The sequence below is a fragment of the Patagioenas fasciata genome, chromosome 2, assembly GCF_037038585.1.
Source record: "Patagioenas fasciata isolate bPatFas1 chromosome 2, bPatFas1.hap1, whole genome shotgun sequence".
NCBI classification, from domain to species: Eukaryota; Metazoa; Chordata; class Aves; order Columbiformes; family Columbidae; genus Patagioenas; species Patagioenas fasciata.
In genome coordinates this window covers 1,878,763-1,891,482 of record NC_092521.1, presented here as the reverse complement: position 1 = coordinate 1,891,482, position 12,720 = coordinate 1,878,763, and the positions used below count along the sequence as shown (strand labels likewise).

Below are 12,720 nucleotides of genomic sequence, written 5' to 3'. Positions count from 1 at the left end.
TGGGGATGTTTTTCCTGGGTAACAGGAAGCTGAGGAGAGACCTTCTCTCTCTCTGCAACTGTCTGAAAGGAGGGTGTCGAGAGGGAGATGTTGTTCTCTTCTCTCAAGGAGCAAAAATTAAGAGGTCAAGAAACGGTTTCAATAGTGCCATTGGGGGTTTAGACTGGATATTGAAAAAAATGTCTCCCAGAAAGGGTTGTCAGGCATTGGAACAGGATGCTCAGGGAAATGGTGGAGTCGCCATCCCTGGAGGTAATTAAAAGACGTGTAGATGAGGTTTTTAAGTCAGGAGACAAGGCAGCATAGGTAGATATCACCAGTGTGTCTAAATACTCAAGCCAAAGAGAACAAGGACAAGGGAATGAGACTCTTGTCATTGGTGCCCACGCCCCTTGAGCCCTGTTTTCTTGCTCAGTCAGACTGGACGAACCACGGCAGAAGAAAGCAAGAGGAGGCGTCTCAGGCTGGGATGAAGAGAACTTTATTGAGGACCAAAAAGAGTGCAAAGGTAGGAGTACCAAGTGGAAGAGAGCAAATGTAAGGTGCAAAGGAAGAGGTGGGAGAAGAGGAGAAGGACCTCAGCCAGGGATGAAGGCAGCCCAGTTTGGCCCCTTCCCTGCTTCTTTTCTTGGTGTCCTAAGAGGAGGAGACATGGACAGCAGGTGCATGTGCCTGCAAGGGCCTAGAGGTTCGTGTCCTCAATCCGTGGCTTGGCTTCCAGCGTGTGTGTGGTTGGCATCGGGGTGGCGGCGAGGGCCTTTAGCAGATGTAGCGGCCTCTTCTGTCGCCAAAGCCGCCTATGCCTCCAAAGCCATAGCCGTTGCCATAGCCGAAGGCGCCGGAGTTGATGGCAACTCCCTGGGCGCCGAGTTCGTTTCCCACGGCAGCTGATGAGGAGGATCCAACGGCGGTGCTCTGCGGGTGGGAGGTGAGGATGGGTCCTGGCAGGGTGACCAGCATGGCGGGAGGCTGGATGACGACGCGAGAATCCTGGCACTGCAGAGAACAGGGCTCGTTGCAGCTGTTGGCCAGCGGGGTGGGTCCCCAGGTGCCGCAGGCGTTGTAGCAGGCCATGTGTGTAGCGTGGAGGGGCCCTGGAATAGACGAGAGGCTGCTGAGCAAGCGCAGGGGCGTGGGGGTGCGAGGAGCGGTTTTGCAGGAGGGCGAGGGAGTGGGGAGGCTGGTGCGGGGCTGTGGGGAGCGTGGCAGTGGGGAGGCGTGAGGGCTGCTGAGGCTGGGGGCAAAGTGTGCTGGAAGAGAGGGGCCAGGCGGGGCAGGAGGAGGAGCGGAAGAAGGTTGAGGCTCACCTTGTTGAGCGCGGAGGGAGGAGAAGGTGTCAGGAGAAGTTTGTGAGGGAGTGACGCTCTGGGCAGGCTTTTATGCCGGTCCCTGAGGGGCGGGACAGCCTTTGCGCATGGCGGCATTTTGCCGCCAGCAGCTGTTTGATGCCGCAGGCTGGCCAGGAATGAGGAGGGTGTGTTTTGCTTCCTGCAATGCTCCAATTTCTTGTTCTTGTCTTGAGGACGTGTCCACTTGGCCCTGGTGGCAGCTTTCAAGTCCGTGAATTAGAGACCATAAACTTGGCATTGATAGCACGTGTCAGGGTGGGCAGAGGACTCGACTGAAGCGTAGGAGAGGTGGAGTATCATCAGTGAGGTCATCCCATGGCATCCATGTGGTTTGCGTTTGCTTTGTGAAGCGGGAGCCCTTTCCTCACTGCCCTTGCAGACTGGTCTGGGCTTTGGAGCTCATCCAGGCTTGAAATATGGCCTCCTTATTGTGTTTCATCCCAGCCTTCTTTGCTTCCATCTCACTAAGCCTTTCCTTCCACACTTGTTGTGCTGTGTGGTGTCTTGGTGTGTGTTCTCCTCATGAGCTGGCTGTGCAGGGTTCGTGTGTCAAGGTTTTAGCAGTGAAGGAGCTACACAATTGGAAGCTCTGACAAGGTTCCAGAAGGTTCCTCGTGTTAAATAGACAGTGTTTGTGTGTAGAACACGAGCTGGCAGGGAAGAAGACCGGCCTGGCTGAAGGGAAAGATTTGGTTGGAACTCAGGATACAAAAAAGAGAAAGTTAGGAATTCTGGAAGAAGGTGCAGGGTACTCAGGAGCTTTGCAAGGATGTTGAGAGGTTATGCAGGCAGCACGTTAGAATTGCCAAAGCCCATCTAGATCTTAATCTGCTACTTTCGTAAAACACATTAAAAATGTTTCTGTACATACATGATTAGCAACAGAGGGCTAAGGAGAATTTCCATCATTTATTTGCCACTGGAAGAAAACACAGAGACCTGAGTTGAGGAAAATGCTTTAGTGCCCTCATTGCCTCATTCTTTAATTGCAAAACCTGTTGTTTTCTGAAGGGATTGATGACACAGACTTGTGATGCAGGTGAGCCAAAAGACTCTTTATTTAGGCAAGGCACTTAAACAAATAGCTAGTCACTGTTGTACACCTGTTTAACTTTCTATTTTGATTTGCTTACGCTAGCTGTTTACACCCTTAAAATTATCACGTGTTTGGTTTAATTAATCTTGCACGTTCTCCGGCAATTTGACTAACACATTGTAAGTGTTTTTTCGTGTACAAAAATATTCCGGTTCCTCGTTCCATTTTGGTCTGGGTTGTTCCAGTAACTCAAGGTGACTGTGTCTAAGACATTCCACAGTTCTATGTCTGCCCAGCCCCCTGAGCTGGAAGACAGGGATGAGGAGCAGAATGAAGCACAAGAAACAAAGGGGAAAAGGTTGATGAAATGCTACACCAGTTAGACATGGAACCAGATGGTATCCAGCCAAGGGTATTGAAGGACCTGTGGGACATGCTCACCAATCCACTTGGCATAATTTCTTAGCAGTCCCGGCTCACCAGGGAAGTCTTAGTTGACTGGAGGATGGCAAATGTGAGACTTTTCTACAAGAAGGGCTGTAAGGAGTATGTGAGAAAATACAGCCCTTTCAGTCTGATCTTGCTGCCAGGGAAGGGCAGGGAGCAGATCATGTTGAGTGTCCTCATACTGCACGTACAGGACAACCTAGCAAGTGATCCGGCCCAGTCTGCGTATGATTATGAAAGGCATGTCCTGCCTGACTAACCTAATCTCTTCTATGACAAGTAGAGCCACTTGGTGGGTGAGGGAATTGCTGTGAATTTTGTCTAGGTGAGGCACTGTGTGCCCATGAAGGCCAACAGCATTCTGGCCTGTGTCATCACTGGGTTGGACAACCAGAGGAGGGCAGTGACCATCCCTCTGTCTTTGGTGAGGCTGCACCTAGAATGCGGCATTCACTTTTTGGCCCATCATGATGAGGAAGACCTTTGTGGTGCTGGAGGGGGTTCAGAGAAGAGCAACGAATCTGGTGAAGGACCTGGAGCACAAGTGGGATGGGGAGAAGCTGAGGGCTCTGGGGGTGTTTTCCCTGGAGAACAAGAGGCTGAGGAGAGACCTTCTCTCTCTCTCTGCAACTGTCTGAAAGGAGGGTGTCGAGAGGGAGATGTTTTTCTCTTCTCTCAGGTGGCAAGAGCTAAGAGGTGAACAGGTGGCTTCAAGTAGTGCCGTTGGAGGTTTAGATGGATATTAAGAAAAATCTCTCCCTGAAAGGGTTGTCGGGCATTGGAAGAGGGTGCTCTGGGAGCGGTGGAGTCACCATGTCTGGTGGTAATTAAAAGACATGTAGATGAGGTTTTTAGACAGGAGCCAAGGCAGCATAGGTAGATGTCATCAGTGTGTCAAAATACTGAAGCAAAAGGGAACAAGGACAAGGGAATGAGACTCTTGTCACTGGTGCCCACGGCCAGGCCGAGGGTGAAGGGAGAAAGCTGAGAAGCCGTGCCATTTTGTGAGAGGAGCGGGCAACGCTTATTCAGTGCGAGGGTGGTCAGGAAGTGGATCTGCTTGTGCAGAGAGATACTGGAGTCTCTGTCCTTGGAGATACTGAACATCTGACTGGAAACTGCATGGACAGCCCGCTTGAGCTGACGACGCTTGAGCAGGTGGAGTTGAACTAGATGATGTCCAGAGGTTCCTTGGGCACGCAGTGATTCTGTTTGCCGTGATGGGCAGCGAGTGGTGCTGAGGAAGTGATTTGAAAAAGTAGGTGCTGCCACGGGGAGCTTGGGTGAGAGGCCAGGGTAGAAGTGGATGACACTTTCCAAACCTTTTCCTTGGGTAAGTGAAGGGCTTGTCTGACAGCCCGGAAGACCACCAAATGCATGTGGGTGGTGTTCCTGAAGACTTAGTTGCTAAGAGTAGTCTCGTGGCCCTTTTCCACCCACCAGCATGATGGCCCCTTGAGCCCTGCTTTTTTGGTCAGTCAGACTGGGCAAACCATGGCAGAAGAAAGCAAGAGGAGGCGTCTCAGGCTGGGATGCAAGAGATCTTTATTGGGGACCAAAAAGAGTGCAAAGGTAGGAGTACCAAGTGGAAGAGAGCAAGTGTAAGGTGCAAAGAGAGTTGTGGGAGAAGAAGAGAAGGTCCTTCGGCCGGTGATGAAGGCAGCCCGGGGTGGCCCCTTCCTTGTTTCGGCGCTTCGTGCCCTGAGAGGAGGAGCCATGGACAGCAGGTGCATGTGCCTGCAAGGGCCTAGAGGTGCATGTCCTCAATCCATGCTGTGGCTTCCAGGGTGTGTGTGGTTGGCATCAGGGGTGTTGGCGAGGGCCCTTAGCAGATGTAGCGGCTCCTTCTGCCGCCGAACCAGCCCAGGCCCCCGAAGCCATAGCCGTTGCCGTAGCCGAAGGCGCCGGAGTTGATGGCAACTCCCTGGGCGCCGAGTTCGTTGCCCACGGCAGCCGACGAGGAGGATCCAACGGCGGTGCTCTGGGGGTGGGAGGTGAGGATGGGTCCTGGCAGGGTGACCAGCACGGCGGGAGGCTGGATGACGACGCGGGAGTCCTGGCACTGCAGGGAACAGGGCTCGTTGCAGCTGTTGGCCAGCGGGGTGGGTCCCCCAGTGCCGCAGGCGTTGTAGCAGGCCATGTGTGTAGCGTGGAGGGGCCCTGGAATAGACGAGAGGCTGTTGAGCAAGCGCAGGGGCGTGAGGGTGCGAGGAGCGGTGTTGCAGGAGGGCGAGGGAGTGGGGAGGCTGGTGCGGGGCTGTGGGGAGCGTGGCAGTGGGGAGGCGTGAGGGCTGCTGAGGCTGGGGGCAGAGCGTGCTGGAAGAGAGGGGCCAGGCGGGGCAGGAGAAGGAGGGGAAGGGGTTGAGGCTCACCTTGTTGAGCGCGGAGGGAGGAGAAGGCACCAGGAGAAGTGTGTGAGGGAGAGAGGCGCTGGGCCGGCTTTTATGCCGGTCCCCCACGGGCGGGACAGCCTTTGCGCATGTCGGCAGTTCGCAGCCAGCAGCTGTTTGATGCCACAGGTTGGCCAAGAATGAGGAAGCTGTGGTTTCCTTCCCGCAACGCTCCGATTTCTTGTTCTTGGCTTTAGAACGTGTCCACTTGGCCGTGGCGGCAGCTTTGAAGTGCGAGCGGTAGAGGCCGAAGAGTTGGCATTGATGGCACGAGTCAGGGCGGGCAGAGATGGCAGTCAGAGGGTAGGAGAGGTTGGGTGTCATCAGTGAGGTCATCCCATGGCACTCGTGTGGTTTGCAGTTGTGTTGTGTGGACGGGGCGTCATCTCCTTGCAGCGCTGGCAGACTGGTCTCGGCTTTGGAGCTGTGACAGGCATGAGGGGCTGCCACTTCCATGGTGTTTGATCCCTCACCTGCCTGCTGCCTCCTCCTGACCTTTGGTCTTGATTGTGCTCTATGAGTGTGTTGGTGCCCTCTTGCTTGTAAGCTTTTAGCTGTGTGTGTTAATGTTATGCGGCACGTTTTTTTAGCATGCGGGCATCGTGGTTTTCTCCTGTGAGAAGGTACCAGAAGATTCCACCATGTGTGAGGGCCAGTCACCATATGTCAAAAGAGAAGCTGGCAGGGAAGCAGACTGGCCTGGCCTTTACTGAGAGGCTTGGCTTGAACTCATAAGTAAAAAGAGAGTTTTTGATGTCTTCCAGAAAAGGCAAGGTACTCCGGAGGAACACCAGGATATTTTGATGTTATGCAGGGGGGAAATTAGAAGGGCCAAAGCCCAACTAGAACCTAATCCAGCTCCTGCTATAAAAGACAATACAAACTTTTTTGGTATATGTTCTTTCAACAGAAGGAGAGCTAAGGAGAATCTCCAACTCGTAGCGGATTCAGGGAGCAACACATTTACAATGGATAAGGAAAAGGCCTTAATGCCGCCTTTGCCTCAGTCTCTAAGCATATAACCAGCTGTTCTCTGTGCACTCAGCTACCTGAGCTGCAAGACGGGGATGGGGCATAGGAGAAAGCCCCAGGAATCCAAGGGGAAATGGTTGGTGACCTCCTACACCACTTGGCACACACAGGCGTATGGGGCCAGATGGGTTCTCCCCAGGAGTTGTGAGAGAGCTAGCTGAGATGCTCCCCAAGCCACTTTGCATCATGTATCATCAGACCTGACTCTCTGGGGAGGTCCCTATTGACCGGAAGTTAGAAGAAGGTCACTAAAGAGCACCTGGGGAATTACAGATGTGTCAGTCTGACCTTGTTGCTTTGTAAGGTCATGGAACAGATCATCCTGAGTGCCACCACGTGGCAGGGACAGGACCAGCAGGTCATCAGACCTAGTCAGCATGGGTTTATGAAAGGCAGGTCCTGCTTGACCAACCTGATCTCCTGCTATGGCCAAGCTTACCCACCTTAGTGGATGAGGGAATGGTTGTGTATGCTGTGTAGTAAGATTTTGGTAAAGCCTTTGAAATCATTTCTCGTCGAGAAAGTGGCTGCTCATGCCTTAGACAGGCATACGCTACACTGGCTAGAACACTGGCTGGATGGGTGGACCCAAAGAGTTGTGATGACTGGAGTTAAATGCAGTGGGTGGCCGCTCACAAGAGGTGTTCCCTGGGGCTCAGTGCTGGGGCCAGTTCTGTTTGATATCTTTCTTCATGATCTGGACAAGGGGATGGAGTGCACCCTCAGTAAGTTTGCCGATGACATCAAGTTGGGCAGGAATGCTGATGTGCTGGCCAGTAAGAATGCTCTAGAGAAGGATCTGGGCTGGCTGTATCGATGATAAGATGGCAATTGTCTGAGGTTCAACAAGGTCAAGTGTCGGGTTCTGCACCTGCGTCACCACCACCCCAGGGAACTCTAGAGGCTTGGTGGAAGACAGGCTGTAAAGCTGCCTGTTGGAAAAGGGCCTGGGCTACTGGTGACCAGCTGGCAGAACATGAGCCAGCGTGTGCCCAGGAAGGCCAACAGCATTCTGGCCTGTGTCATCACTGGTGTGGAGAGGCAGAGGAGGGCAGTGACCATCCCTCTGTCTTTGGCGAGGCTGCACCTAGAATGCGGCATTCACTTTTTGGCCCATCATGACGAGAAAGACCTTTGTGGTGCTGGAGGGGGTTCAGAGAAGAGCAACGAACCTGGTGAAGGACCTGGAGCACAAGTGGGATGGGGAGAAGCTGAGGGCTCTGGGGGTGTTTTCCCTGGAGAACAAGAGGCTGAGGAGAGACCTTCTCTCTCTCTCTGCAACTGTCTGAAAGGAGGGTGTCGAGAGGGAGATGTTCTCTTCTCTCAGGTGGCAAGAGCTAAGAGGTGAACAAGTGGCTTCAAGTAGTGCCTTTGGAGGTTTAGATGGATATTAAGAAAAGTCTCTCCCTGAAAGGGTCGTCGGGCATTGGAAGAGGGTGCTCTGGGAGCGGTGGAGTCACCATGTCTGGTGGTAGTTAAAAGACATGTAGATGAGGTTTTTAAGACAGGAGCCAAGGCAGCATAGGTAGATGTCATCAGTGTGTCTAAATACTGAAGCAAAAGGGAACAAGGACAAGGGAATGAGACTCTTGTCACTGGTGCCCACGGCCAGGCCGAGGGTGAAGGGAGAAAGCTGAGAAGCCTTGCCATTTTGTGAGAGGAGCGGGCAACGCTTATTCAGTGCGAGGGTGGTCAGGAAGTGGATCTGCTTGTGCAGAGAGATACTGGAGTCTCTGTCCTTGGAGATACTGAACATCTGACTGGAAACTGCATGGACAGCCCGCTTGAGCTGACGACGCTTGAGCAGGTGGAGTTGAACTAGATGATGTCCAGAGGTTCCTTGGGCACGCAGTGATTCTGTTTGCCATGATGGGCAGCGAGTGGTGCTGAGGAAGTGATTTGGAAAAGTAGGTGCTGCCACGGGGAGCTTGGGTGAGAGACCAGGGTAGAAGTGGATGACACTTTCCAAGCCTTTTCCTTAGGTAAGTGAAGGGCTGGCTTGTCTGACAGCCCGGAAGACCACCAAATGCACGTGGTGGTGTTCCTGAAGACTTAGCTGCTAAGAGTAGTTTCTTGGTCCTTTTCCACCCACCAGCATGATGGCCCCTTGAGCCCTGCTTTTTTGGTCAGTCAGATTGGACAAACCATGGCAGAAGAAAGCAAGAGGAGGCGTCTCAGGCTGGGATGCAAGAGAACTTTATTGAGGACCAAAAAGAGTGCAAAGGTAGGAGTACCAAGTGGAAGAGAGCAAGTGTAAGGTGCAAAGAGAGTTGTGGGAGAAGAAGAGAAGGTCCTTCGGCCGGTGATGAAGGCAGCCCGGGGTGGCCCCTTCCTTGTTTCGGCGCTTCGTGCCCTGAGAGGAGGAGCCATGGACAGCAGGTGCATGTGCCTGCAAGGGCCTAGAGGTGCGTGTCCTCAATCCATGCTGTGGCTTCCAGGGTCTGTGTGGTTGGCATCAGGGGTGTTGGCGAGGGCCCTTAGCAGATGTAGCGGCTCCTTCTGCCGCCGAACCAGCCCAGGCCCCCGAAGCCATAGCCGTTGCCGTAGCCGAAGGCGCCGGAGTTGATGGCAACTCCCTGGGCGCCGAGTTCGTTGCCCACGGCAGCCGACGAGGAGGATCCAACGGCGGTGCTCTGGGGGTGGGAGGTGAGGATGGGTCCTGGCAGGGTGACCAGCACGGCGGGAGGCTGGATGACGACGCGGGAGTCCTGGCACTGCAGGGAACAGGGCTCGTTGCAGCTGTTGGCCAGCGGGGTGGGTCCCCCAGTGCCGCAGGCGTTGTAGCAGGCCATGTGTGTAGCGTGGAGGGGCCCTGGAATAGACGAGAGGCTGTTGAGCAAGCGCAAGGGCGTGAGGGTGCGAGGAGCGGTGTTGCAGGAGGGCGAGGGAGTGGGGAGGCTGGTGCGGGGCTGTGGGGAGCGTGGCAGTGGGGAGGCGTGAGGGCTGCTGAGGCTGGGGGCAGAGCGTGCTGGAAGAGAGGGGCCAGGCGGGGCAGGAGAAGGAGGGGAAGGGGTTGAGGCTCACCTTGTTGAGCGCGGAGGGAGGAGAAGGCACCAGGAGAAGTGTGTGAGGGAGAGAGGCGCTGGGCCGGCTTTTATGCTGGTCCCCCACGGGCAGGACAGCCTTTGCGCATGTCGGCAGTTCGCAGCCAGCAGCTGTTTGATGCCACAGGTTGGCCAAGAATGAGGAAGCTGTGGTTTCCTTCCCGCAACGGTCCGATTTCTTGTTTTTGGCTTTAGAACGTGTCCACTTGGCCGTGCGGCAGCTTTGAAGTGCGAGCGGTAGAGGCCGAAGAGTTGGCATTGATGGCACGAGTCAGGGCGGGCAGAGATGGCAGTCAGAGGGTAGGAGAGGTTGGGTGTCATCAGTGAGGTCATTCCATGGCACTCCTGTGGTTTGCAGTTATGTTGTGTTGAGGGGGCCTCATTTCCTTGCAGCACTGGCAGACTGATCTGGGCTTTGAAGCTGTGCTGGGCTTGTGGAACTGTCTCTTCCATGGCATGGGATCTCGGCCCTGCTTGCTTCCATCTCACTAAGCCTTTCCCTCCGCGCTCGTTGTGCTCTGTGGGGGCCTTGGTGTGTGTTTGTCTTATGAGGTGGGTGTGCAGGGCTCATGTTTCAAGGTGTTAGTAGGGAAGGAGCTACACTGTTGGAAGGTGTGAGAAGGTTCCAGAAGATTACTCATGCTACATAGACAGTGTTTGTGTGTAGACAAGCTAACACTGTTTCTCCCAGAGAAAGTGGATGCTCACGGCTTGGACAGCCTTAGTCCTAGATGGCTGAAAAACGGGCTGGGTGGCTGATCCCAAAGGTTTATGGTGACTGGAGTTAAATCCGGTTGGTGGCCACTCACAAGGGGTGTTCCCCAGGGCTCAGTCCTTGGGCCAGTTCTGTTTAATCACTTTCTTCTTAATCAGGATGAGGAGATCAAGTGCGCCCTCAGCACATCTGCAGATGACACCAAGTTAGGCAGGAGCGTTGAGCCACTTGGCACTACGAAGGCTCTACAGAGGGACCTGGACAGGTTGGATTAATGGATTGAGACCAGTTGCATGAGGTTCAACAAGGCCAAGTGTCGGGTCCTGCACTTAGGTCAGCACAACCCTAAAAAGGCTCCAGGTTTGTGGAAGAGTGGCTGGCAAGCTGCCCGGTGGTAAGGGACCTGGGGGTGTCGGTCGACAGTGGCTGAGTATGAGCCAGTGTGTGTGGCCAGGTGGCCAGGACAGCCACCAGCGTCCTGGCTTGTGTCCAGCAGGAGCAGGACAGTGACGATCCCCTGTCCTTGGCTCTGGTGAGGACACACCTTGAATGGTGTGTACAGTTTTGGGCCCCTGACAAAAAGAAAGATCTCCAGGTGCCTAAGCAATTTCAGAGAAGGGGAATGGAACTTGTGAAAAGCTGGGAGCACGGGTGTGATGGAGGACCCACTTTGGGACGTGGCAGGGGTATAGCCTGGAGCAAAGAAAAGTGAGGGGAGACCTTCTGGCTCTCTGCACCTGCCTGAAAGGAGGTTGTAGTGAGGAAAGGATTCAGTGTCTTTCCCAAGTATCAAGTGACAGGACAAGAGGAAATGGCCTCAAGCTGTGCCAGGAGAGGTTTAGATTGGATATTAGGACAATTTTCTTCCCAGAAAAGGGTTGTCCACAGTGGAGGAGATAACCACCTGGAGCCCATAGAGGACCTGATGCTGGAGCAGGTGGGTGGACCCACAGGAGGTGTGACCCTGTAGGAAGCCTGTGTTGGACCACAGACTTGGCAGGACCTCTGAAACCATGAAAAAAGTCTGAATACTAAATGATTCTTTCTTTCTGCTCCTGGTAGAGCCGGAGAGTGATGCTGAGGAAGAAAGATAGTCAAGTGTGTGTTGGCATAGGGAGGTCTCACCACAGGCATTTTGAGGAGAGTGTTCTTGTGTCAAAGTTTTTCTTTGATACAGTGATGGGCTTTCATCATGTTCTGGATGATGCCCAGATTCTGGTCTGTGTTCTTGCTGGTATAACTGGTGACATATTTCCTGGGACAGGTCCTGTGGCCATTTTCCCCCCTATCCAGTTTGCTTCCTAAACAGTGGCTTTGTGCTGGGTGAGGTTGGAGGAGCCTTGAGAGAAGAAAGTAAAGTGAGATGTCTCAGGCTGGGATGCAAGACAACTTTATTGAAAAAAGAAGAATAGTGAAAATGCAGGAGCACCAAATAGAAGGTGACAAGTATAAGCTGCACGGAGGGTGAACATTAGCTGATATTGTATCCGTGACATAGATTTTGCTAGAGCACCAAGATCTCCCTGGCTCCTTTAGAGGAGGAGCCATGGACAGCAGGTCCACGTGCCAAGAAGGATCCAGAGGTGAGTCCAAAATCCATGCCGTAGCTTCAGAGCGGTGGGTGGCATCCGACAGGTGTGAAGCTGTGGGCCGTTAGCAGATGTATCCAGCCCTTCTACCGCCGAAGCAACCCAGGCCTCCGAAGCCGCCCAGGCCTCTGTAGCCGTAGCCGAAGGCCCCGGAGTTGATGGCAACTCCCTGGGCGCCAAGTTCATTGATCATTGCAGCTGATGACGAGGATCCAACGGCAGTGCTCTGGGGGTGGCTGGATAGATGATAAGATGGCAATTGTCTGAGGTTCAACAAGGCCAAGTGTCGGGTTCTGCACTTGCGTCACCACCACCCCAAGGAACACTTGAGGCTTGGTGGAAGACAGGCTGTAAAGCTGCCTGTTGGAAAAGGGCCTGGGCTACTGGTGACCAGCTGGCAGAACATGAGCCAGCGTGTGCCCATGAAGGCCAACAGCATTCTGGCCTGTGTCATCACTGGTGTGGACAGCCAGAGGAGGGCAGTGACCATCCCCATGTATTTGGTGCTGGTGAGGCTGTACCTAGAATCCGCAGTTCACTTTTTGGCCCATCACGACAAGAAAGACCTTGGAGGTGCTAGAGGGGGTTCAGAGAAGGGCAACGAATCTGGTGAAGGATCTGGAGCACAAGTGGGATGGAAAGAAGCTGAGGGCTCTGGGGATGTTTTTCCTGGGTAACAGGAAGCTGAGGAGAGACCTTCTCTCTCTCTGCAACTGTCTGAAAGGAGGGTGTCGAGAGGGAGATGTTGTTCTCTTCTCTCAAGGAGCAAAAATTAAGAGGTCAAGAAACGGTTTCAATAGTGCCATTGGGGGTTTAGACTGGATATTGAAAAAAATGTCTCCCAGAAAGGGTTGTCAGGCATTGGAACAGGGTGCTCAGGGAAATGGTGGAGTCACCATCCCTGGAGGTAATTAAAAGACGTGTAGATGAGGTTTTAAGTCAGGAGACAAGGCAGCATAGGTAGATATCACCAGTGTGTCTAAATACTCAAGCCAAAGAGAACAAGGACAAAGGAATGAGACTCTTGTCATTGGTGCCCACACCCCTTGAGCCCTGCTTTCTTGCTCAGTCAGACTGGATGAACCACGGCAGAAGAAAGCAAGAGGAGGCGTCTCAGG

General features: G+C 53.7%; 2 protein-coding genes across 2 annotated transcripts; both read right to left on the bottom strand.

The window, feature by feature from the left end:
• Positions 1 to 759: 759 nt before the first annotated feature.
• Positions 760 to 5,678, bottom strand: LOC136097775 (uncharacterized). The gene is made up of 3 exons (XM_065830530.1): positions 5,393 to 5,678; positions 4,693 to 4,992; positions 760 to 839 (listed from the first exon to the last, which is right to left on the bottom strand). Exons 1-3 carry the CDS (start codon positions 5,676 to 5,678, stop codon positions 760 to 762), a joined length of 666 nt encoding a protein of 221 aa, XP_065686602.1.
• A 3,053-nt stretch (positions 5,679 to 8,731) lies between these two features.
• Positions 8,732 to 9,387, bottom strand: LOC136097776 (feather keratin-like). The gene is made up of 2 exons (XM_065830532.2): positions 9,366 to 9,387; positions 8,732 to 9,066 (listed from the first exon to the last, which is right to left on the bottom strand). Exons 1-2 carry the CDS (start codon positions 9,385 to 9,387, stop codon positions 8,732 to 8,734), a joined length of 357 nt encoding a protein of 118 aa, XP_065686604.2.
• Positions 9,388 to 12,720: the final 3,333 nt, after the last annotated feature.